Source organism: Hippocampus bargibanti, linkage group LG01 (genome assembly GCF_051943395.1).
Source record: "Hippocampus bargibanti isolate YZ-2025 linkage group LG01, ASM5194339v1, whole genome shotgun sequence".
Classification (NCBI taxonomy): Eukaryota; Metazoa; Chordata; class Actinopteri; order Syngnathiformes; family Syngnathidae; genus Hippocampus; species Hippocampus bargibanti.
The window spans coordinates 8,607,024-8,633,312 of record NC_142734.1 but is presented as its reverse complement, the minus strand read 5'-3'; the positions used below and the strand labels follow the sequence as shown (position 1 = coordinate 8,633,312).

At 42.1% G+C, this 26,289-nt stretch overlaps 1 protein-coding gene across 4 annotated transcripts; it reads left to right on the top strand.

Annotated features, from left to right (window-relative positions):
• The first annotated feature begins 1,800 nt into the window (after nt 1–1,800).
• Nucleotides 1,801–26,162, top strand: nup210 (nucleoporin 210). 4 transcript variants are annotated; one of them, XM_088994260.1, is made up of 40 exons: nt 1,801–2,159; nt 2,898–3,037; nt 3,303–3,434; nt 3,883–3,979; nt 5,333–5,483; nt 5,694–5,826; nt 5,909–6,061; nt 7,069–7,137; nt 7,225–7,331; nt 8,494–8,634; nt 8,757–8,891; nt 9,019–9,174; nt 11,319–11,517; nt 11,944–12,089; nt 12,213–12,431; nt 12,707–12,880; nt 12,969–13,161; nt 13,347–13,453; nt 14,087–14,191; nt 14,485–14,586; nt 14,718–14,846; nt 15,119–15,246; nt 15,342–15,477; nt 15,559–15,621; nt 15,821–16,000; nt 16,088–16,168; nt 16,267–16,398; nt 16,531–16,689; nt 17,239–17,330; nt 17,420–17,594; nt 17,695–17,870; nt 18,798–19,018; nt 19,105–19,241; nt 19,975–20,092; nt 21,348–21,494; nt 21,736–21,986; nt 22,064–22,268; nt 22,883–23,005; nt 23,388–23,465; nt 25,273–26,162. In XM_088994260.1, the coding sequence occupies exons 1-40, from the start codon at nt 2,011–2,013 to the stop codon at nt 25,353–25,355; spliced, it is 5,622 nt and encodes a 1,873-aa protein (XP_088850386.1). In that variant the 5' UTR covers nt 1,801–2,010; the 3' UTR covers nt 25,356–26,162. The 4 variants fall into 4 exon arrangements, with proteins under 4 accessions (XP_088850386.1, XP_088850393.1, XP_088850377.1 ...); XM_088994267.1 differs by having other exon boundaries at nt 8,754–8,891; nt 22,886–23,005; XM_088994251.1 differs by having other exon boundaries at nt 8,754–8,891.
• Nucleotides 26,163–26,289: the final 127 nt, after the last annotated feature.

Genomic DNA, 26,289 nt, shown 5'->3' with positions numbered 1-26,289 from the left:
CATCTTTAGAGGTTTGATCCGCATGTTTGTTTTGGCCAAGCTTTTACGTCGGATGCCCTTTCTGACACAACCCTCAGTATTTATCCGGCCTTGGGACCGGCACAAGTAGACATATGTCCCTTTGTGGCTACAGAACAAGCAACTCGCTCAGAAAAAGGCTCCCAAACACAAAATGGTAATCTGCACAGCAACATTCAAAAAAGCAAAAACTATACTCACCATTTGTTGACAATGCTCTGATCTTACCGTGAAATGGGCCTCCACTGATGCACATGCTTATTACCAGATGTTTGCTTTCGTGTGAGAATCATTTGAATCGCGGTCAACGCGTTGTCTAGAGCCAGCTGGAAAAAAAAAGATACTTCTAAATAATTAAAATAATTTCCCCGTTTCCACGTGGGTTTTCTCCGGGTCCTCCGGTTTCCTCCCACATCCCAAAAACATGCATGACATGCTGATTGAAGACTAAATTGTCCCTTGGTGTGCGTGTGAGTGTGGAAGGTTGTTTCGTCTCTGCATGTGTGCCCTGCGATTGGCTGGCAACCAATTCACCATGTCCCCCGCCTCGTGCTCGAAGACGGCTGGGATAGGCTCCAGCACTCCACGCGACCCTAATGAGGATAAAGCGGTCTGGAAAATGAATGGATGGATGAATTTTTCTGGACAGATGGATTGGTTATCAGAAAAAAACGTGCACGCTTTTGTCTTCTCACCTCAAGCACTTTGCAAGACCAAAAATTGTGTGCAGGGTATTTTTTTTGGTTTGCCATGTTATTAAAACAACAAATATTGCACATGCATTACAAAAAAAATCGTATGGTTTTCACTATTTCAGTTTGTACTGTACAGTGAGACCTCAACTTATGAACTTAATTGGTTCCTAGACAGAGTGCGTAAGGCGAAAAGTGTGTATCTAAAAAAAAAATCCCATAGGAAACCATTAAAATGGGAATAATCCGTTCCCGGGTTTCCATAAAATATAGTTTTTAACTAAATAAGCGAGTGAGAGCACAGAAACACCTTTTGCAACAGACGCACCTTTGATGGCTTCTGTGTTCCGGAGAATGGGAGCAATGGTTGACTTAGCATAGCCGTGCTCTGCCACTAAATCACACAAAAGCACACCTCGTTCGTGTTTTTCAATTATCTCCTTCTTCTCAGCGACAGTGATTTTATTTTGTGTCTTCCTGGGCTGAACACGAGCCTGTGGTGTTTTTTTTTTTTCGGTCCCATCATAGTAAACTTATCAGCAAAAAGCTCCAAGTAGGCGATCGACGTGTGCATTCAATGAGGGGGTGTGCAAAGTAGCGCCGGCTGGAGCGCTGTTCGGTCGTGTGCTTCCGCCGAAGATCACTCCGCCAGCCGTGGTGGGTGTGTATTATGAAACTAGTGCTTATTATAAGGTTTAATTTTCATAAATTAGAGGTTCTTAAGATGAAAAGTTTGTAAGATAAGGTGTTTGTAAGTTGAGGTCTCACTGTACTTGTATCTTCTACATGCATGACCCTCCCACACAAGTTCCATCATACTGCACTCTTAATTGCAGCAGATTGGCCCTATGTGCATCGCATTCCTTCTCTGAAAGTTATGCTGATTGACAGAATGGAGATTTATTTAAAAGAAAACAAAGTAACCTGGATCTTGCATGTTTTCAAGTGCTCCAAAAACGAATTGAAACGGATTAACCTGGGTTATTACAGGGTACAATGTATCACAATGGCCGACGGAGCACCAACGGGAGTGTACCTTTAAGGAAACGCGTCATTCCTCAAGGTGAGTGACGCTTCCGCGCTTCCCGCATGCACTCAGTCCAATAGTTGCAAATGGCGCGTTCTAGTCGTCCGTTAGCTTAGATTCCTGTATACTTTTTTTTTAATAAAAAGTTGACCACTCCATATCTTCCCATGACGGAAATACACAACCACGACACCATTCAACATTTTATGAGGCGAAACAAGTTTATTGCGGTTTCATTGTAGTTTCGCGACCAACAAGTCACATTGAACGGAAATGCAGTCGGCGGTTCTTTTGCTGTCATTCATCGGCGTCTTTCAAAACTATGGCTGCTCCAAGCTAAATATGCCCAAAGTGCTGCTGCCCCTTGCCAGAAGTACGCGAATTAACTTCACACTGGAAACCACTGACGGCTGCTACCGATGGTGAGTGGAGAGAAAAAATAGTGATCAAATGGTATTGTATTGGATCCCCCTGCACGTGCACACAGCATCTGCGAGTTAGTGAATTTGAGAGAAACAGTTGTGTGACATTAATAGCCCGAAAACATCTCTCGCTAGAACGGCTATCTTTGTGCTTGTAAACGCGCGTCCTGTCGCTTTTGTTCGTGTACATTTGAGCTGTACAGTATACGAGCAGCGATTGCCCCCTTCCATGGGTAACCTGGCGAAAAAGTACACGAACGACGAGAACAGTTCCACCACCCATTCATAAGAATATCCTAAGATTAACCTTTTAGAGAAGAAATAACATACACTCGAAATGTAAGGCTTGAAGGACTCCAAAAAGATGTTGTCTGGCAAAAGACAAGTTTTTTTTTGCCATGTGTCAGAAGCTGCTTTCCTGAAACCAGAACTGTCAGATGAAACTCAGTCGTGATTGAATGGAAATCGAGCGTTCGGTAAAAGGTTTTCATTGTAAATTTCCTCCTGAATGTTTCAAGTATTTTTTGATATGATTATCGGGTTGACTAATACGTTCAGTGTAAAGTGTCTCCGACTACTACTACTACTGGTTTAGTTTGGGGATTACACATTTGAACAAACAGTTCAGTATGCATTCTGCCGCTTGAATTGTAAGTTATTTTTTGGGGGGAAGGGAGCCTTCGAACGCATCACATGCCAAAAGTGAGGGAACACTGTACTGTACTCATATTTTTCCAGGACTTCCACTCGACCAGAAGTTGCGAGTGTCCAGACCATTGATGAAGATACTGGCCAAAGCTGCTCCAGGAAAGCCGTTCTTCAAGCTCTTTCAACGCAGCCCTCCAGATTGACCAGCATCATTCTGGCTGAAGATGTTGGTAATTATCAATTGTAAATGACAAGTCCGTTGTGCTGTACTTAGTAGGAAAAATGTGCTCAATCATCAAATTATTTTTAGATATTGCAATTAGATTGCAAATAAAAAGGGCTAAACCTTTTTTCGAAACCTGCTTCTCCTATCCTTGATCAAATCGTAGCGACAGTACAAACAGTACATGACCGCATTTCACTGCAAACCCATTTGCACTGATTTAGTTGTTACGGCCATTATATGTTAAGTGGTTTGTCCTCCTTCATTCACAGTGACAGGACAAACACTGCGCTGCGATGCAATCGTCGACGTGATCTATGATGTCACCATTGTGTCCACCACCAGAGAACTCCACCTGGAGGATTCACCCCTTGCACTTGAAATTAATGCGCTGGACTCTGAAGGTACCCATGAGATAAGCTTCCTCTTATTTTAGCCTGCTGCTGCTCTGCTACATTCTGCCAAGCTAATTGGCATTTCCAGGCTGGTCTTAATCACTACAGAGTATTTATTGACCGTTTACATCTCTGCATTCAAATCATTCATCTATCGCTGCTGTAAAGATGAACCAATTTCAGTATCAGTGCCACAGTGTACGATGGACCACATGATTCGGCCGTTGCTCATTTTAAGTAGGATTCTGTCATCAAATGCTTATTATTTTCAAACTGGTGAATTCAGCCGCCAGGAGCTGTCAGGTGTGTGTGCGCGCTCAAAATCCATCATTTCCCGCCGTCCATGCTAATACCCTCAATTCTACCTGTTTAATATCCCCTTGCTTAATTTTCACACACTTGTTTGAGTATTAGGAGAAGTCGAGCATGACTCTTTTTCTTTCCATTTTCCTGGCAGGAAACACCTTCAGTACTCTCGCAGGTCTGGTCTTTGACTGGAGTATAGTGAAAGATGCTGATGAAAACGGATTCTCCGATTCGAATGAGGCATTACGGTAAGTCTTCACTTGTCTGCATTATTTAGCAAGTATCTGGCTTTAGAGTATAATTTTTTGAGATTCGAGTAGTCACCCGACTAGTTTTTGGTTTAATACACAATACATTTTTTTGCTGGGTGTGCCCCAGTTTTCATCCACTAGATGATGGTCAACTTCTCGACATCTGGCCATCACCAGTTTACATAGCTTTCCTTGCAATGGGAGAACCGTCCGTGTCAGTCAGTAATAATAATTAATGTGACATAAAGCTGCCTTGTCAACTGTGTGTTTCTACAAAGCGTTGTACCATAGAGTGCAAATCTTATTATGAAAGACAGTTAAAAAAGTATTTTGAGTTTTTTGGGGGCTGAAACAGATTACATAATTGTGTGTATTTAATTAAAGGACAACAGACGCCCCGGACAAGTTGTGTCCATAATGTGTAAAAATCACTTCAAATGACTTCAACTGAGCATATTTTACAAAGATTCCACCACATATAGCTATATTTTACGTTTTAAGACTTGCGCTGAATATTCAGGAAGTCTTGTTTTTGAGTTGGTGACGAGTCCGTACGTCACGTCATGAAAGGGCCGCCCACTGACCGAAAAAAGACACATTGTAGCAGTCCTTCAATCACGTCAATGTATTTTGCTGTACATGTTTGGTCTGAGAACCGTGTTGCACCCAAAAGCCGCCAGGAGAGGGCATCCTAGCTCCATGGAAGGAATTTATCATCCTGTAGAAACGGGCTGATTCATTCCTCACAACAGCTCGGTGGCCATTTTTGGGTGCTACATTCCCTCCCGCCCGTTTGCCTCAAAATGACACGGAATAAATTCTTTAATCGATTGCAAACATGTATGCTTTCCTCTTCAGAACTGTTTGAATCATATTCATAACTGGATATGTAACAAGAAAACATATTCTCCGAATCTGAAGCCATTGTTTTGATTCTTCAGCAATGCAAGGCGTCTTGGCGTGACGTCACAAACTGGGGGCGGGACTTTCTGAAAATGCCCAATACACAGCTCAATTTTTTGCAGTTTTGTCAGTTAAAAAACAAAAAAGTGACGTTGGTTGGTTGTCCTTTAAGTCATTTTTTGGTGTTTTGCATTTGACTAAAAATGTCAGCCTGCGTGTTTTGGGTATTTTAGATGCTATAAAACTTTTTTTCTGATGTAAGTTAGAAAACAAAAAAATGGTGTCGGTTGTCCTTTAACTGAGCAAAGTTGATTTGAGAGCAGAGTCATGAAATTAATTTTGGTTGTAACGCACCACAAAGTACACCTGATATTCTACCAATATGTTCTTTGGGTAAAATTTAATGTGGCACCAAGTTGACATTGCTCCGTCTTGTCCCTTGTCAAGGTTTCTCAAGTTTTCAGAGTCCACATACACACCTCCTGAATACATCTCTGAAATGGAGCGTCTTGGAAAACAAGGGAATATCATTTTGGTGTCAGGGATGAAAACAGGACATGCTAAAGTGAAGGCCAGAATTCAAGAATCACTGTATCAAGTAAGATCATTTTCCAGCACAAATATTCAAATTAAATGCCTCTGTGTTAGACAGCCTCCAGGAATTCCCGCCACAGCTTTGATTGCCACAATGAGTGACTAGTATACTATTTGTCACCTTGTGGACCTCACCCTTTTTAAGGCAAACGTCCTTGTGCCGCTTGTTTTCTAATCTGCTTCTTCCTGTGTTGCTGTGATATTTGTCCTGCAGGGTGTGGAGGCAGCTGAGGTGAAACTACTGATTTTAGAGAACATCTTGCTGAACCCTGCGCATAACGTCTATCTGATGGTCGGAACGTCAATCCGATACCAAGTCCTGAAAATACGACAGGGCTCAATAACTGGTAAGACTGCTCAGTGGAAAATTTGTGGATCAGGGCAAATCTGAAATTGAATGTTTCTGATTCCAAATGCTCTTTTTTCCAGAGCTTTCAATGCCATGTGATCAATATACGCTGCACCTTGAGAACAGCGTCGCAAAAAGGAATCCAGATGTTGACGTCGCACGTCTAGATCCAAAAACCTCCACAGTTACAGCTAATCAACTGGGACACATCAATGTCGTGCTCGACCATCAAAGTATCCTTCTGAAACACGTTAGCCTGCCACTATGTTGGAGGTTTCACAAGGTGTTGATGCGCTGTGATGGACCATGACCCCTCCCACTGCACATGTACAGTATTTTTAGCCTGCGCTGATGGACCTGTTTGGGTATGAGGCTTATTGTTTGAGTGCTAGCAGAGTACCACCAAGTTTTTAGATAATGTACATTGGTACCTCTACTTATAAAATTAATTAGTTCAAGAAAATGTTGTAAGTCAAGGTGCATTTTCCATGTTGAGGTGCGTTTTCCATGTATATGCCCCAATCCAAGCGTGTCAAACTCATTTTTTTTTTTTTGCCGCAGGCCACATTGTAGTTATGGTTTCCTCTCAGGGGCCGTTATGAACTTGGGGAAGCCATTGGAATGTTTAATCCCCACCACATGTACTTTATAGAGTGCACAACAAATTAATGAATAACTCGTTTTCAAATTTGAAGTAAAAAATAATGACTGTTATTGTGGTTTTACGTGGGACAATTTGACATTTTGGTTGGCACTTTAGCAAGCATCATGGAATTTCACAAATTTCATTTGCCTTCACAGGCCGAATATAATGATGTGGTGAGCCAGATTTGGCTCCTGGGTCTTGACTTTGACACCTGTGCCCAAATCCATTCCCATTCCCCTGAAATAAAGAAATACATGTTTCAATTACATTATTGCACAATGAACGAGAATTGTGCATAATGTAATAAAACAACAACAAAGAATAAAGTAAAATATAGAAATGGTGGTCTGCATCCTCACCAATTTTGTTTCCCTCTTTGGTTCATGTTCTCGTTCAGAAATAGTTCTTGCCTGCCGTTTTGGAAAGAACTGATCAAAGGACGTTGGCTTTTGTCGGCTCTTAACAATCATCAAAAATGTCCATGGCAAACATCAGCAGACCGAACAGTCTTCTTCTAAAGGTTCTTCTAAAGGTTTCTACATGTCCCAGCTGTACCCAATGTTTGGTTCAGTTTTCCTTACAAGTATTATTTAGGTCTTCGGATGCAAGGAGCGTTTCGTCTTCCCAACAGCACTTTGTTTGTGGTGGAACCTGCCTATATAGGTTAGATCAGTCACTCCTGTTTACTTTTGTTTTTAAAGGGAAACATGACTGCGAGAAGTATTTTTCAAACCCGTGTGTTTGATTTAGGTTTTAAAATTCATCCTGGAAACAGTTGGGTTCTGGAAATGGGTCGAGACTATGATGTCTTGATTGAAGTCTTTGATAATTCTGGCAACAAGCTCTACTTGTCTGATGTAAGTAAACTTCAGTTAAATAGCACCTGTTGATAAAATGAATCTTGTTGGTGGACTTTCGATCTTGCCAGTAATTGGATTAGTTCCCGATGTCAAATATTTTGGTCAGAATGGAATAAGAGTGCTTTTTCAGAAAGATATTACATCAACATCTCACATGGTTGCAAACTTGATCTGTCTTTGTCGACGACATCCTGTAGCTTGGCACAATGGCTGGCTTTGACATGATTATTACTTAATTACAAATTTAGACTAAAGAAATATTTAAAATTCTTCATCGGATTTCCAGATGCAAACAAGGTTCATAGTAGTTTGAGCAAAAATCAAATGTATATTTCATCAATCTGTTTCTAATAATGGCGACAATTCGAAACTGCTTTGTTGCATTCGTTAAGTTCAAGCGATACGTTTTTTGATCAGGCATTTGTTCAAAACAATCAAACTCTAAAAAATTGAAACTTTGTATCCAACGTAAAAGCTTGGCCAAAACAAACATGCGGATCAGACCTCTAAAGATGGAGAACACTGATTTGCAGTGGCGACCCCTGGAAGGGAAAAGCCGAAAGGAAAAGAAGTATTTGAACTTAAATATGCATGTATATTGAATGTATGTAATTGAAATATGGACGAGCGTTAGTTTTTGTGTGTAAATGTTTTAGATTTTGTTCTTCATTTTCAATTAGATCAGTTGAAAACGTTTTTTTTTTTTTTCTATTCGTAACTTTCTGCTCCATTCACAAGAGCGGAAAAAATAATTTACAGAAAAAGAAATAAATCTCCAACCATCTGTTTTCAACACTGCTGATACTGAACAGCGTCGCGGGGCTGAGGGCGCTGGAGCATATCCTAAGTGACTTAAAGCGGGAAGCGGACTCCACCCTGAAATGGTCGAGAGTGCAGGGTACACATAGAAATGAACAACAAATCATCTTTCATTTGTTGTGATGGAGCAAAATGTTAATCCGGAAACTTAAAATTCAAGATTCCCTTATGAGATCAGATGTATGTCAAAGACCTGATTGCCATACCGAGATGCCGGCCATGTTATAACGATTGTTTTTATTCACATATGACACTTTCGATTCACAGCTTTACTGTGACCATCTTTGATCCAATACAACTAAAATTATTTATATTACTTTTGTACTTGTCCTTTTGGCAGAATATCCGAATTGAATCTGTTTTCCCACTGGAATTCTTTGACATTTTGCACTCTTCGCTGAATGGATCTTACCATAGGGTCAAAGCTATCAAAGACGGCCATAGTGTCTTTGATGCTACTTTGACAGCTGTTGAGGATGAAGTAAGCTTGATTTATATTTGTTCATGTTTCAAAATGATAAGTGTATTGATCTTTTTTTCATCCCGAGAAAAATCAGCGGTCGGCCTGATCAATTCCTGTGTCCTCTGTTCTGCTTCTAGAAGGGCGGGGTCTACCCACTCGTCAACCCAGTCCACAATGAACAACATGTGGAAATCTTTCAACCTATTGTTCTTAATCCCAGTATTCTCACATTTCCATGGCAACCCAAGGTCGGCGCTTATCAGTATACAATTAAGGTATAATTCATGAGGACGACCAAGACGTTAACTTGAGTTGAGAATGTTTTTTCTTTAATTTATTTTTTTAACCTCTCATGATGTCCCATTCAATTTGTTGAACGTTTTTGCTCTTTATTGTGGATAGGCAACAGGTGGCAGTGGAAATTTGAGCTGGTCTTCATCCAACCCAAACGTGGCCAAAGTGACCATCAAAGGCGTGATGACGACAGTCAGTGACATTGGTGTCAGCATAGTGCGAGCGCAGGACATGCGCAGCTCACTCCACTTCGGAGAGATGAAGGTATAGTAACTCTGACAGCATTGATAAGCCAGGTCATTTTTTCATCAATACTTGTTCAATGACAAAACAAAATTAGCCAAGTACTGTATTTTCCGGTGTATAGGGCACACAGAAAAGGCTTCATTTTTTTCAAAGGATGACCGTGCGCCTTATACGCAGGTATGCCTTGTCGGTGAGGTAATAATGAGCCACAACAGGTCTCGCAACTACTGTCAGCAGCCACCGACTGAATTTCCCTCCCCCATAGAAGATCCGCCCGGAGTTCCTAAAAGCTCTGGATGTTGTGGGGCTGTCCTGGCTGACACGCCTCTGCAACATCGCATGGTCATCAGGGAGAGCGCCTCTGGATTGGCAGACCGGGGTGGTGGTCCCCCTTTTTAAAAAGGGGGACCGGAGAGTGTGTTCCAACTACAGAGGGATCACACTCCTCAGCCTCCCTGGAAAGGTCTATTCAGGGGTCCAAGAGGGGCCGTCTAGGGCGGGTCCGTCGGGAAGTCGAGCCTCAGATTGAGGAGGAGCAGTGTGGTTTTCGTCCCGGCTGTGGAACAGTGGACCAGCTCTACACCGTTAGCAGGGTCCTCGAGAGTGCATGGGAATTCGCCCAACCAGTCTACATGTGCTTTGTGGACTTGGAGAAAGTGTTTGTCCCTCGTGGAGTTCTGTGGAGGGTGCTTCGGGAGTATGGGGTAGAGGAGCGCCTGATAAGGGCCGTTCGGTCCCTATACGAGCGATGTCAGAGTCTGGTTCGCATTGCCGGCAGTAAGTTGGAATCGTTTCCAGTGAGGTTTGGGCTCCGCCAAGGCTGCCCTTTGACACCCATTCTGTTCATAACCTTTATGGTTCTGTTCTGTTCATAACCTTTATGGACAGAATTACTAGGCGCAGCCGAAGCGTTGAAGGGTTCCGTTTTGGTGGCCTCAGTATAGCATCTCTGCTTTTTGAAGATGATGTGGTACTGTTGGGGCCTTCAAGCGGAGCTCTCCAGCTCTCTCTGGAGCGTTTTGCAGCCGAATGTGAAGCGGTTGGGATGAGAATCAGCACCTCCAAAACTTAGACAATGGTTCTCAGTCGGAAAAGGGTGGAATGCCCTCTCCAGGTCGGGGAGGAGATCTTCCCTCAAGGGGAGGAGTTTAAGTATCTGGGTGTCTTGTTCACGAATGAGGGTGTGAGGGAGATAGAGGTAGACAGGCGGATCGGTGCGGCGTCTGCTGAGATGCGGACTTTGTACCGATCTGTCGTGGTGAAGAAGGAGCTGAGCCAAAAAGCAAAGCTCTCAATTTACCGGTCGATCTACATCCCAACCCTCATCTATGGTCACGAGCTATGTGTTGTGACCGAAAGAACGAGATCCCGGATACAAGCGGCCAAAATGAGCTTTCTCCGTAGGGTGTCCGGGCTCTCCCTTAGAGATAAGGTGAGAAGCTCGGTCATCCGGGAGGGGCTCAGAGTCGAGCCGCTTCTCCTCCACATAGAGAGGAGCCAGATGAGGTGCTCGGGCATCTGATTAGGATGCCCCCTGGACGCCACCCTGGTGAGGTGTTCTGAGCATGCCCCACTGGCAGGAGACCCCGGGGACGACCCAGGACACGCTGGAGAGACTATGTCTCCCAGCTGGCCTAGGAACGCCTCGGGATCCGCCAGGGCGAGCTAGAAGAAGTGGCTGGGGAGAGGGAAGTCTGGGCTTCCCTACTGAAGCTGCTGGATGGATGGAAAGCTTTTTTTCATTCATTGAAGGTGCACCTTAGAGTCTGGTGCGCCTTATATCTAGAATTTTTTTGAAAATACACCGTTCATTGGGGGTGCGCCTTATACTCATGTGCGCCTTATACACCGGAAAATATGGTAATTGCTTTGTTACAAGTGAGAAGGATTCTGCTCCAAGATGGCTGGGAAAGGCTCCAGTTTCCCCTGCGACCCTTTTGTGGACTTAGTGGATCGGAAAATGGATGGATGGATGGATGAAATATATATTTTTTCTTTTGCATTTAAAGAAAATACAACTTTTTCGCCGTTCTTTTTTTTAACTTGTCATCGTTGTCAGGACAATTATTTTGTGACATGGGAGCTTCATCAACTGAATCTTTGTACATTTTGTACACTTTGATCCCCAACTTTGACAGTGATGATTCAATTAATTCTTGAAGGTATACGTTGTTGAACCTGTGGCAATGGACTTTGCGCCCTGCCGAGTGGAAGCCCGAGTGGGTACGATTCTAGAACTACCGCTCAGAATATTTGGCCTGCTGGAAGAAAACGGGATGGAGCTCGTCATGTTGAGTGACTGCTCCCTCTTCGACCTGCAGGTTGATGAGGAAAACAAAGCCATCTTTCAACAGCTTGAAGGTGAGTCTGCAAATAGATTTTAATATGTAGCGACTGTTTTAGTGCATAAAATATACATTTATTCTCATGTTGCTAGCTGCCTCACTCATTTCAGTAGCCATCAAGTGAAGGTCACTCACTAATAGTTGCTCATTCGTCAATTGTCCTGTTTTGTACATTCTGTTATTGGGAGCTACAACTTATCTAGCTGGAACAGACCACTTATTAGTATTTCATGTGTTTGAGGGTACAAGTCCAGTTTATTTTGGTTCTTACATTCATTGATTGAAGCAGAAAGACCAGCAATTCATAATTCTACATCATGGACCTATTTTTGGTGCGACCTATTAATTGGGCTTGTTGATATTAAATTAAATCTCCAATTACTAATTGAAAAAGTAACCTGGATATTTGCATTCCTTCCTCCTCCATGTTTCTGCCTTGCAGGTCGACTGTCTCCCGGCCAAGGCCACTGCAGTGGGGTCATAGTCAAAGCCCTGAGCCCAGGCTACACCACGGTCTTGGTCAGCTACACATATGGTGACGTTCACCTCAGTGCAAAAATTACCATTGCAGCTTATCTTCCCCTCACCGTGAGTCTTAATAAAATACTTCATGCTGCCATAATTTCTTGGTCATCTCCATGATATACATTGCCTGCATGACCTGACAGTATGTTTGAATAAATTATCTTTCCTGATGATCTCATTCGTCAGGCGATTGACCCTTTGTCAGTGGCTGTGGTGACACTGGGTTCTTCTAAAGACATGTTGTTCGAGGGAGGGCCTCAGCCTTGGGTCCTGGAGCCCTCTAAATTTTTCTGTGAGTTGAAAGCTGAGGAGGAAGAAAGTGTGAGCCTGATTCTGACCAGTCCGTTATCCCCAAATTATGACCAGCATTTGGTCAGAGCAACTTGCAGGGCCTTAGGAGAGCAGGTAATTCCTCCATGCCGACCAAATAACAAACTGGATGGTTGTCATAGGGACTCAATAAGCATGACACAAATAAAAGATCATCATTCTATCTTGAAAATATTTCTTGCTTCATATTGTAGCATTGGGCACTGCATTGATGATACTTTACTGTACCAACATAGTCTAATTCAGCAGAAAGTTAGTTCCTACAATTGTATTGTGTTCCCAGAGAATAAATTTATTCTACACGGTGACCCAGTGTCAGAGCTTTGTTGTGATTCTTCATAAATGTGCAGATATTGGAAGTGAGGGTCCGAAACAAGGTCAGCGTGACCAACCCTTATCCCGCTGTAGAGCGAGCATCTGTAAAGTTTGTTTGCGCCCCTCCATCACGCCTCAACCTGGTCCCGGTGTACACCATTCCGAAGCAGGAACCAGCATGCCCTCTGTTGCAGCAGAACAAATATGTGGTACACGTTATTTCCTCCTCAATTACAATTGTGTATTATGATGATGGTAGTTTTGTAAAATGATATTTATTTTTGTGTTTTTTTTAAGGTCCCAGTTTCAAATTATCGCAACTCAGTTTTGGACCTTGCAGCATTTGACCACCAAGGGCGGAAATTTGACAATTTCAGCTCACTGAGCATTATGTGGGAATCAAGCAAAGTGACCCTAGCCAGTATTGAGCCTATCCTACCCATGAGGTTTCAACCCTTTCAGGATGAAAACAAACAGAAGAAACTCCATGGTAAAAGTGTCTGCTCTTTTTGATAGGTTATATTTGAAGGGAGACCTAATACCACATATCCCTTGATGGGCTTTTTGGAAGGTTTCACTGAATTGAATGCCTCTTCAATTCTGTCATTTTTTGATTTATAAAATTATCGTTGGCTTTTTGCTTCGCACAATTCCTTTCTTTGTCCTCCGTTACAGGCCGACAGACTGTTGTTGTGCATCGTCAATCGGGGATTGCTGCCATCACTGCGACAGCGCTGGATTACCAGCTTTCTCATATCAAGGCAGCCAAAGTTCAAACTCGAGTAAGTGTCACGTTTTTCAGTTGACCTGATTATTGAGCAGTCTATTTTCTCTCCTTGCTCTGACTGTGATTTACTGGCCCGTGCGGGATGCTGCATCTCAGCATCCCGTTAAAACCCTCCTCTTTTCGAAACCGTGATGAAATTCGCCAGGCTTAAATGTTTTGCTTGTTCACTTTATCAAGGCCTCGTTTCTAGTCATGATTTCAACTACAAGGTAATCAGGCGGTCGTCAAGGAAACCTTTCTTGTAAATATACAGTGATTGCCTCAGGCAGGAAAAGATCGAAGATGGCTGCACAATTCAAGAATATTTCTAGCTGTTTTGTTTATGTTTTTGTTTTGCATGCCTTGTGATGTGGGCAATGCCTCACAAAAAATGTGAGTTTCTTTTCCCACTGCAGGAAATTATTAGAACATTCTGCAGATTCACTCTGAGTATATGTGATCATCTACTTGATTGTGAAACTTTACTTTTCACACAAATATTTAACAACAAAATAATGCCCGTTTTCTTTGGGTATGTTGTTAAATGTGTGAATTATCTTCATTTCCTCATGTTATTATTTGTATTTATTTTCATCCAATTTTTTTCCTCTTTATATCTTTATTTTGGTTTCACTGTTCTTCTGGATAGGTTGGCGCATTTTCCCCCGTGTCAGCAACATTGGAACTCATTTTAGTTGAAGATGTGCACATCATTCCTGACACGCTGACCCTATACAACCACCCAGATGTCCGGGTAAGAAAAGTTTTTGTTTTACCGCTCGATTACTATTTAGTCCGCGTATTTGGTCTTAAGTATTGTTTGTTTTTGCAAAACACTTTATCTTATCACATCTTAGTTTGACCCCGCTTATTCTTAGTGGGGCCCTGCTAGCCTCGGGCATGTCTGGAGAAATAACAAATAGTGGTGTTGTCCCGTTAATGTGACTAGCGCAACTTGCTCTACAATGCAAGTGATCTTAAATTGTGTAATGAAAGTCATAAAAATTTTGACTTCAGCTCAAAAGCTTTCTGTGTTTTTCCTTGCAGGGTAACCTTGCCTTGCGAGAGGGGTCGGGCCATTTTGTTGTCAAAACCAGTGTTAAAGATGTTGCAGATGTGGTATTGCAGGACTCCGAAGGAACAGCGCAGGTATGTCGGGACATCTGAAGTTCTACTCGAGTGATTTAAGGAAGGGAAATTGAAATTCACAGTCGACATCCACAAGTTATAAAGAATGATGACTATTTAAATTTCTTTCTTCAAATCCCTTATGTCCCCAGGTTGTCCCTATCCAGCCAGGTGTGGTGCAAGTGATGGTTCATGACCTTTGTTTGGCATCCCCATCAACAGCCAAAGCCACAGTGCATGTTTCTGAAATCCTGGAGGTGAATTTGAGAGTGGTCGACAAGGTCAGGTTCCAGTCTGATAATTAAATTCCTCTTTATGGTTGATGCTGGAGCCGTACTACATAATTATACTTCAGAATACAGATTTGTTTTTTTATAAACTGCACACATTCATAATACATATTTTTTTTAAACTGCACACATTCCACAGTGGCACTCACTATGTTCTGTAAAAGTGATCAACTTTTAATCTTCACTTGGTCTTTCGGTTTGCTCTCCCGGTAAAATGAATTGGTGATTTCCCAACTGAGTGGCCTTATTTTTCTTATTTACAGGTGGAAATTGGCAAGTCAGTAAGGTGTTACATCAGACTCTTGGATGATAATAGGCAGCCTTTCCCAGACAGCTATTTCCACTTCATGAAATTGAAAGTCAAGGCAGCGTCTTCAATCGTCTCATTGACGTAAGGGCTGTGACACTCGATGTGTTTTATTTTTATTTTAATTTTTTTCAAAATATCTGAACCTGAATGGACACACCTTTATGTTCCTTTTACAGACCAGTAGCAGAGTCTACAGAACCCGACACTGCAATTTACCTGGTAAAGGGTCTTTCCATTGGCCAGACAACTTTGTCAGCTGTTGTACGAGATAGAAATGGGAGAAAATTGTCATCTACCCCTCAACAGATTGAGGTATTTTGTTTGGTGACGTTTCTTTCGTCATCATGAGGACTGCTAATAATAACTGGACAAACCATGTGTCAATCTCAATAGGTATTTCCACCATTCAAACTCATTCCCCGGAAAATGACTTTGCTGATTGGGGCAATGATGCAGGTGTGTTTGTGTGGATGGCGTGTTGATGTTTATGCCGACAGAATTTTGCCTCAGTTGAACTTGACAGAACAGATCATTTGGTATTCAGGCAATGTTGCATAAGGGATCTTTGCCAGGCTTTTCTGAAAAACGGCACTGGCCTCAGTGCTCTCCTTTCCAGCTCCTCTCTGAGGAACCTATTTATGCCTCCTATTTCTAGATCACATCTGAAGGTGGCCCGCAGCCTCAGTCCAATATTCTGTTTTCTCTCTCGAATGAGGACATCGCTTCTGTAAACGGCATAGGTCATGTCAAGGGTCTGACAACTGGTAACGTCACTGTGACGGGATTCATCCAAGCTGTCGATGCTGAAACCGGGAAACTGGTCATTGTGTCAAAGGTAATAAAAAGAAAAAATACGATGAGGCAACGCCAAGTGAGTTTTCGTTGAACAGATGAATTGCTTACGCCAGTCCTATGTATTTAGGATCAAGTGGAAGTTGAGGTTGTGCGTTTGTCTGCCATTCGAATTCGAGCACCCATTACACGAATCAAGACAGGAGTGCAGGTACAACCTTGTGAATGAACATTTAAGTAAATACCGTTTCCAATTTAACAAAAATTTGGAGATGATTGGCTCTTGTCACATCTTGTTCCCTTCTGTAGATGCCTGTATATGTCATGGGTTTGACCAATAGTCACACACCTTTCACATTTGGCAATGCTCTGCCAGGACTTAGCTTCCACTGGTCCACGACCAAAAGGGACATCCTGGATGTGCGGTCGAGACACTCAGCGGTATGCTTCTCTTTCGTGGTTCTTTTTATCAGGCCGAATTGCACCATGCTGTCTCGGCATTTACTGGAGTTGCTACCTTCAGTGTTCTTCCCCCATTCACGTTTTACTTGATTTGCTCTTGTAAAATCTCAGGCTAACGTGGAGCTCAGCTCGGAGTACAATTTCGGCATGACTGTGACTGGTCGGACAAGAGGGCGGACTGGGCTCAAGGTTGTCCTCACAGTTGTCGACCCTGCCGTTGGTCAAATTGCTGGTAATCTTCCAGAGCTCGAGGATGAGGTCCAAATTCAGGTACATCTCTCAAAATTGTCATATTTAGATTTGACTCAAGTACAGGTGACCCAAAGAGATGCGTACCCATGAAAATGTAAATTGTGGCTTTGATTAAAAAGCTATTTATTTCAAATTACAACCACACATTATTCAGTTTATGGGAGACCAGTCATCAGAGTTTCAGCTATTTCTGTCCATATTTAGTCAAGTTATGGCTTTCCCAAGATATATTCCAAATGTCCACCATTTCGTTGCAAGCAAAATCGTACTCATCGTACAAAGTTGTCAATCACTTTTACACACTCCTCTTTTGGGAGAAAACATTGCTGCAGTGAGGGACTCAGTGCAACACATCTTTTTGGGTTACCCTCCCTAATTACCACGGTGAACCAACCCCCAGTGAACCAAGTGCTCTGCTGCCTCTTTCCAAATCAACAGTCATAAGCGGCAGAACAGTGCAGTTATTTGTCTGTGGAATATTATGAAAAGATAAAAGTATACATTAAAGACCAACTTTGTGACGTGTCACTTGTGCCCTAATATTGAAGTTATGACATTTGCCTCAAGGTCTATGACCAACTGCTCATGCTTAATCCCAACGTCGAAGCTGGAGAGATTCTCATCACTCCAAACTCAGTCCTCAAACTTCAAACAAACAGGTAAATTCAACTTGCATGTATATCTTGTTGCTTAATGAAATGCTAAGACCAAATGATCTGTAATTATCTTTGAATTGTATTGATACTAGAGACGACATGGGTGCACTGTCATACCGTATGCTGGATCACGCTGACCAGGTTGCTGTCGCTCACGTTGATGAAAAAGGCTTCCTCTTCTCTGGCTCCATCACGGGCACATCACCACTGCTCGTGACTTCACAAGAGTCTTATGGTGTCAATCAGACACTCATCATTGCAGTCAAGGTCAATTTGAGAGGCTTCCCTTGACCTCTTCAGGATTTTCTGATACTTTTTTTGATGACCGAATTTTAACGACATCTTAAAAAATAATTTTATCCCTCAGGTGGTGCCGGTGTCCTATGTGCGCTTCAGTACCAGTCCAGTGTTCCATACATACACCAACGAGAGCCTGAAAGCCCTCCCTTTGGGCATCGTCCTCACCTTCACTGTTTATTTTCACGGCAGCACCGGAGAAGTCTTGCACAGCTCCAACAGACATCTCACCTTCTCCACTAACAGGTCAGTTTCTCCTCTCCCCATCGGTCGTGATTTTTTTTTTTGTGCTCGTCGCTGAGCAGTGGCGCACCAAAGCTAAAAGTTGCTCAAACGTGTTTGCGTGATGAGTCTGTTGTACTATACTAACTGGCTATTCTTTATTCTTTACAAATGTCATTTAGTGTAACAGTTAATTAAAGATATAAATTCACTTAGTTGAATTGTCAGTCTCGATGCTGGTGCCATTCACCGCACCAACCGTGACCATGCACACTTGCAGGACAGAAGGGAGATTGATTTACGTTAATTTACTAGGCCATTCCCACTCCACAGTTTCATAAGGAGTTCAGTTGTGGCGTGAGTAAGTTCAATGAATGGGAGTGGTTGGCAGAGAATGAAAGCCTGCGAGGGCCTCAGTGTTATTTTGCGACAAATTGATTATTTTATAGTGCTGACATTCACTTTTAGAGGAAACTAGTTTTTAAAACAGTGTTTTACAAGAATACGTAAAGAATTAGCTGTGTTTTATGGTTCTAAAATCTACAAGAGACACTCAAATTTGAGAGCGACGTGTATTTCATCTGGGAAGTTAGATGCTCTTTCGGTGGAAGCAGACGACAACACCTATTTAGGAAAAGAATATCTGCAAAATTGCATAACTTTACTGCTTGTTTATTTTCAAATACTGGTATTATTGGCCAGTGCATTTGTGCATCAGATGTTCAATTTAAGATTACCAATGGAAGATTTCTGCACCAAATGCAATCGACAGCAGCAGTTTTGTTAACTTTGTTTTGCTTCAGATGCTAACTGCCTCCTGAGTTTTAACTTCTATCAAATCACGACTTTCTTTTTTGTGCACAAAATTAGAATCATCTTTTCTGGTCAAAAAAATTTAACTTGGACAAGTCAGCACTGTTTTTTAATGGCTGTTTTCTTGTTGTCTGCCAGGGATGATCTGGTACAGGTCGGATTCGGGCCTCGCAACCATACTTTGACAGTCCGGACCGTCAACACGGGTCTCACGCTGCTGTCTGTGCACGACAGTGAAAACACTGTTGTGGCAGACTACATTCCGCTTCCTGTGGAGCACGCCATCCAGCCAGGAGAGGCTCAGAGGCTGGTGGTGGGAGACGTCATTTGCTTTACTGCTCAACTTGCCAGTCAAAAGGGTGAGACATTGGTGTCTGGAACTGTGTAAAGTCCCCTAAAGAGTTTTCGTTTCATCATATTGGGTTTTTAAATCTCTTCTCTGCAGGAGGCCTCGGTATTTGGAGCTCCTCGGCCAATGCCGTACTCCAGATTGACGCCACAACTGGTGCAGCTGTAGCCAGAGACTTTGGGGCAGCCACTGTGTACTATGAGATACCTGGTGTTTTGAAAACATACAGAGAGGTAATGTGTGTCGTCTTGCTGACCCATCGCAACCTATATGAATTCATCCGTTTTACTGAATGCCGAATTAGTCAGAATCATTTATTAATTGATTACTTTGGGTCATTAGGTGTTGTCTTGAAAGCAGTTATTGATTTATTGTAATAAAGTGACTGAACTCCATAGCGTGACACAAGGAGCAGAGTTTGGACATAGAATTAGACATTACACATGAATGGCAAAGTCAAGTGTTTGTCTACAAAACTACACACCAAAGTCACGCAACAAAAGTAACTACATCAAATGATCGACTGAGAACCTGATAGAGAATAAGAAGTTACAGAACCATGGAAGTATATTAGATAAGCAACAAGTAAATACCAGGACATGAATTCTCGGTCATTTCATAAGACCGTCAATAAAGTGGTACCTGTAGATTCTTAGTTGTGTTGCTGTGATAATTTTCAACTAGAATGAGTGGGGGTACTTGTGGTTTGAAAAAAATGTTAAGGGTGTACATAAAAACGTTTCGAACCCTTGACTTTGTGGTAAAATGCCTCCTCATCAAATGTTGTCAAACTGCTTGACAATTTTTGTGCATCATTGAATTCAGTCCACTGAGTGTATTTCCTACCCCTAAAGTGAATGTCACCTGCATATTTATACAGATATTGTATCTCGTTTTATGTATGATCAAACTTGCAGTTGACTCTCAAAATTGAGAATGTTGTGATTGCTAATTGTTGAATGTTAGGTTGTGGTGGAATCGGCTACCAACACAGCTGCAAAAGCACAACAAGCCTTACCAGTTAGAGTTGGCAAGCAGACTGAAGTCTTTCTGACGACCAGAGGACAAGGAACCAACCTCATCGGTACTGAAAGCACCCAACCCTCATCAATCTTTTGTCTCTCCTCATGTCGATAATCACCAAACAAAAATGAAAAGTGTCACTTCATATGATCAGTATGTAATCAAGCAGGGTCCCCCTACAAAACCATCGGGGTCCCTTGGCTTCATGCTAAAAAGGATATTCTTAAAAGCCAATAACGTTTTTCAGCACTGGACATTAAAAGTTGCTGTTTGTTCCCTGAATTGGTTTGCTATTCATTACTGAACCCAAAGCAGAGAACTGTTGTTCCAAGTTCATAGGACCTTGAAGGCTTGGGTGAGGAATTAAGCATAATCTGTGAAAACCTGTACAACAGTGCTCTCCAGTGTGAGCCTTCATATTTGGTGAAACTCCCCCAGTTTTGTGTGAAAGCCCTCAGTTTCAATTCGAATACAGTGAGACCTCAACTTACGAACTTAATTGGTTCCCAGACAGAGTGTGTAAGGCGAAAAGTGTGTATCTCCAAAAACAATTTCCCATAGGAAACCATTAAAATGGGAATAATCCGTTCCCGGGTTTCCATAAAATATACTTTTCAACTAAATAAGCCTAAAAAACTACACACAACATACCTTATTCTATGTATAATAAATGTGCTATTGTATTGTAATGAAAGAAATACACTGCATTGTATCATAAAGTCACTTTATTTACATTTGTGATGGTCATTTATGGCTTGATGGAATGGCGTTGGAGGTCGAAGGTCAAAGGGAATTGCTGTTTGGAAAGAGAGGCGCATTACATGAGGTCTGTAATTAAAGAAATAAACTGCTGTAAAATAAAGTTTTATTTACCTTTTTGATGGTCATTGATGGCTTATGGAAGGAGAGTCACCTTCCATATGGACTGTTGGTAACTTAACCTCTGGTGCTGTTCGGTCGCGTGCTTCCGCCGAAGATCACTCCGCCAGCCGTGGTGGGTGTGTATTATGAAAATAGTGCTTATTATAAGGTTTAATTTTCATAAATTTGACGTTTGTAAGACGAAAAGTTTGTAAGATAAAGTGTTTGTAAGTTGAGGTCTCACTGTACATGTCTCGCAGTGAAGTGAATCTCACTCAAATCCTTTCTGCATAGTAACTATGGGCCAAAACAAACATGCGAATCAAACCTCTGAAGATGGAGGACACTGATTCTCTGTGGCGACCCCTTGAAGGGAAAAGTTGAAAGGAAAAGAAGAAGAACTATGCTCTGTTGGTTGTAGGCATTTGCTTATTCCACTGCAATGTGTCCTGCAGGAACCTGCTCCTCGATCCAGACGAAAGCCATTGCGCAGCTGCAACCTGAAACCTCTGTCGCTTGCCACTTGAGCTTTACCGGCAATACTGTTGATTTCCCTGCAAGCAGCGTCTTTAAAACGCACACCAAATTTGATCCCAGCAGTGGTACGTCTTGTCTGACTTGACATTCCTGTTGAGACATTCCAAACACACTATGAGGGTCTGTAATGTATGAATGTATTTTTCAATAATTAATTCAGATATGTCAATGTTAATTAATTTTAAAAGCCACTGATAATTTCTGGAATATGAAAAAAAGTTCTATTAAAAAAAATGACATGTTTGTGCTAGCACATTGTCAATCTGTCACCCGCAGCCTCCTGTTTTGTTTTTGTCCTTGCCACAGGCTTCTACACGTGTTCCCTGACCTTGCAGCCAAAGGCAGACCAATTGACCAAAGTTGCGAGCATGTCCATGAGCAAGTTGCTGGTGAAGGCTGCCCTGGAGGGCAGCGCCTTCTCGGGCGAGCAAGTCAGCGCTCGGCTGCCAATAGATCCCGGCATGTACTCTGACCTGACTGAGCTGACACTTTCAAACCTGCATCCAACTGCGGAGCTCACGGTCTTTGTTCCAGCTGCTGCCCAAGCAGACATGGAGGTCAGGAATAATAATAATAATAACGATGCCTTGGTGTGAGGAAATCGAATCGAGTGAAATATCTTTCTTATTCTTAGGTGGTCTCCAGTTCTCCCACCATTGGTATTCAAAAGGCTGATGCGCAGTCAGACTTCCCGAGTCTGTCAAAGTACACCGTCAGGGGTTTGGACCCCCAAGCAACCGGCTCTGCTTCCATTATCATTAGCAGTGCCTCCTCGGGTCAGAGTCTCATCATCCCGGTGACTTTGATACACGTGTCTGAGTTCGGTGCAAACACGCAAGGTTAGTTTTCCTCTGCAGGTTCATGGGAAGTCACCATAAGGTTGCGCCTTAAAAATGTTCGATGCAGACGAATACCTCAATTTGTTGTGATTCCTGTATGACTTGCACAAGCAGATTCTGAAGTATATTGTGTAGATGACATGGTCGTGCGCTTGCCCCATTGCTCTTTGTGAAAACTTGTTGTCAAGCTAAGAGATGCCAAGTTAGGCAGGTTAGGTGTGTGAATCTGTTTTACCTAGCTAACATCACGTCATTGTGTAATGTAGTGTTTTTCAATCTCTTTCATTGAAAAAAATCCCACGGCACACCACTACTTAAAAATGTGAAAACATCATATTTTAACAATAAAGTGTGGTATTGTTACTATAAGCCTTCTTTAACATTGAAAAACAGTGCAATGTTATAACACATTGAACAGGAGTCAAATCAACTTCATTGAATGTTTATGTAGTCCTTCAACTCAATATTCAGTGGGTCCTTCAATTTGAGTGAAAATGACTAAAACCTTGGCATTGGAGTGGACACATTTTTGCACATCAACTGGCAGTAAATGAGTTCAAATCCATTCTTTGCTAACTGGATGTAAAGGTAATATTTATTGTTCTCTTCGACAGCAGCTGCAGCAGCATTTATTAACACCGAAGGGGGCCTCCCACTACACGGCTTTAAAAATTCTTATCACATGATGCTGTTCACCCTCTTTGCCCTGCTCGCCAGCACAGCCATCGTCGTCATCGGTAAGGCGGCAGTTACGACTACCATATCCATCTTATCTTCTTTGTACCACACCATTACTGTATGGACTTGTTTTATAGCCTTTCGTGGGCAGATAGATTCCCACCCTCTCCGCTCTTTGAGCGCTCACCTTAGACCTATTCTTTCATTTCTGACATGTTCGTAGTGAGATTTATGACAGAATGTCTTTGTTGCAATGATGAAAGATTGTTGATGCCAACATTTCATAGTTCTTGCGTTGGCAAGAAGCAACTGAAATGTTGGTGACGAGGTACTTATTGAGTCTGGATACAAAAAAAATGTAACGTGCTCTTTCTGATGCTCAGTCTTGATGCTGTTTGAATTCTCAGCTCTTCCCTATTCTCCCCTTTTTATCTGCTGCAGTCCTCCATACGATGTTTACTCCCAAGCAGCAGAAATACCCCCCTTCTGTCATCCTCAGAACACCCCCACCTGTCACCGGTAGGCCACACTTTGAATGATATTTCCTGACAGAAACTCAATGAATTCATGCGGTTGCAAGAAAAAATATCTCAGCCCTTTGGAAATGTGATCCGACCTTCATCGGTGCCACTTGATCTCCGTAGCAACCATTGAGAAATGTGACTGGCCACCATGATTTATAAAACAAAATCTCACATAGAGCAGGCATTACATCTGCTTCAAAACGTTGATCAGTCTGAGAATTAATTGCTCAGTTGACACATTGTGCGATGAAAAAAAGTTGTCACGTCCTGGCCAAGTCGAGCCATTTCACGTGCCATAAAAACTACTGTCTGAATTTCGTCTATGTAGGCTCCCAGTCGTACAAGAGTGGTCCATCGATGAAAAGGTTTCTTCAGCCGTCATCTGTACTTCTTTGAAGGTGTCGGACGTTTCGCTCCTCATCCGAAGAGCTTCGTCAATGAACTAAAGTTGTGCTGGTAACTCCGGCCCTATATATCCCTACGGTGCTGGACTTTGCTATGATAGGTCCCTGCACTAAGGTTGGAGGAACAGTAGACTAGTCCTTGAAGCTTATCTGACTACTTGTTTTGTTCTGTCTGATTACCTCTAATGTTTTATGCCTGGCTCTGATTGCCCCATTAGCACTGGTATTCATCAACAAAGACGAAAAAATGTTTCTTCAGACGTCATCTGTACTTTGAAGGTGTCGGGTGTTTCGCTTTTCATCCAAGAGGCTTCGTCAGAACTCTAGTTCACTGATGAAGCCTCTTGGGTGAAAACCGAAACGTCCGACACCTTCAAAGAAGTACAGATGACGGCTGAAGAAACCTTTTCATCGATGGACCACTCCTGTACGACTGAGAGCTTACACAGAAGTTATCAATAAAGACTATCAACATCGCAGGAATGCTCGTGGGCCTCAATCTGAAGTACATCTGCATCTAAAAGCTAGCATTTGACAACAGTGAGGTTAAAATCTTAGCTAAAGAAAATAGATGGTTTGAAAAGGGAGTAAAAGAAGCTACAGTAAAGTCTCGTTATATCGATAGTCCCGGTTATATCGATACTATTTCTATGCACGCACGGAGAAAACTACATGCAAACAGGGTCGGATATATCGATAGTCCCGGTTATATCGATATTTTTCGGACTCCCGAGAATATCGATATAACGAGACTTTACTGTATTTTTGTAAAACAGCAAAACCCTTCACTAAATTGCCACAGTGATTTGAGGTTTAATTTAGACCGTGCTTACAAGAGACTTCTTAGGTCATTTCCACGTAGGCTTAATCATGCTGATGAAGTGATACCAGAGCTAATGGGGCAATCAGAGCCAGACAGAACATCAGAGGTAATTAGACAGACAAAAGAAGTAATCAGATTAGTTTTAGGGAGTAGTCTACTGCTCCTCCAACCTTAGAGCAGGGACCTATCAGAGCAAATGTCTTGGCACTGCGGATACGGGGCAGATACGGGGCGAAACGTCAGACACCTTCAAAGAAGTACAGATGACGGCTGAAGAAATGCTTTCATCGATAGTTGCTCCACTGTTTCATATTCATTCATATCACAAAACGGACATTAAAAGATCCTCACAACAGAATTTTACTCAACAAAATACCTTTTATTTGACAAGTGACCAGCAAATAATGTTCTTTTTAGTCGGCGACGTCATTATCAGAGCGCAATACGTCAAAATAGCTCTTAAAATCCTGATTGGCTTTGTGTTAAGAAGTACTGCTAAGCTAACAACGCACGTAGTGCAACCTTTTCTCAAATTTGAATTTACTGACACTCCTCCTGGCTCTTTCTTTCCTCAGCCCCAGACTCCTTCAACCACCCTTCACCCAAGCGTGATGTAAACAGCAGCTTCAGGTTGCGTCTCTATTCTACAAACTACTGACGAAGCCCTAATTATTCCCACTCTGCCACTGAATGGACCTCATCCGCTTCAGAATGACAGTTGAGGCATTTGACTGTATGTCGTTGCATCTTAATGTTGATACACTTCCAAAGAAACCCTGTAAGTACCTGGCCATGTGTGTGTGTGTGTGTGTGTGTGTTCGCTAAATCCTGTTTTTTAAGGCCACTCCATTGTGAATGGAAACCCTATGGTAATTTCTTATTTTGCTATATATTGTTTGACTTTGACTGCATGTTACTTTTTTTCACATGAAATCGGCAGGAACCACGTTCTTTTGTGACACAAAAGACTTGAAAATGAGGAAATCTAATTTATTGTTGTAGCCTCAACAAATTACTGTATGTTTAATTGCCCACTGAAAGGAGCCTAATATGTGACAAATCCTTCAAATGTGCATTATCAGTTCTGGCATGTTTTTATTGGTTTGAGCCATGTTGTGTGCATCTTCTGTTTAGTTCGTTAATGTGAAATGGTAAAGGATGTCAAGCATCTGTCTTGAAAATGTGAGTCTTCAGGTTTAACCTGCTTATGGTACTGAGACTACGACTGCCTTATCACAGATCAAAATTGGTAAAAAGACTGATTTCTGTGAAAATGTTTGGATTTTGTTAGGGAAATTTTCAGTGACTTATGTTGAAAATCTGTTTTCCTTTCGGTGGGATAAGGTATCCACTGTGGATTGTGATCATGCCTAACCGGCATTTAGAATGTCTTACTCCTTCCTGCCTCACGTTGTTTTATTGTGTAAATTTGCCTTTTCAAATAAAAGTGATGAATCACAATTGAGCCGTTGTGTTGTCAAGGGACAGTCATTCAGTTTTCAAAATAGGGTGAGCAAAAGACATACAGTACATTAACCTGAATTCACAATTGAGCTATCAATTGATATTGGTACGCATTTTTAAGTGACAAA

What these genes read in the sequence shown, in the direction of transcription:
- nup210 (XM_088994251.1), top strand. Translation starts at nt 2,011, where the DNA reads ATGCAGTCGGCGGTTCTTTTGCTGTCATTCATCGGCGTCTTTCAAAAC. An exon ending in GATTCGAATGAGGCATTACG is followed by an intron (nt 3,980 to 5,332) that starts GTAAGTCTTCAC and finishes TCCCTTGTCAAG; the next exon opens with GTTTCTCAAGTTTTCAGAGT. An exon ending in CATCTTTCAACAGCTTGAAG is followed by an intron (nt 11,518 to 11,943) that starts GTGAGTCTGCAA and finishes TCTGCCTTGCAG; the next exon opens with GTCGACTGTCTCCCGGCCAA.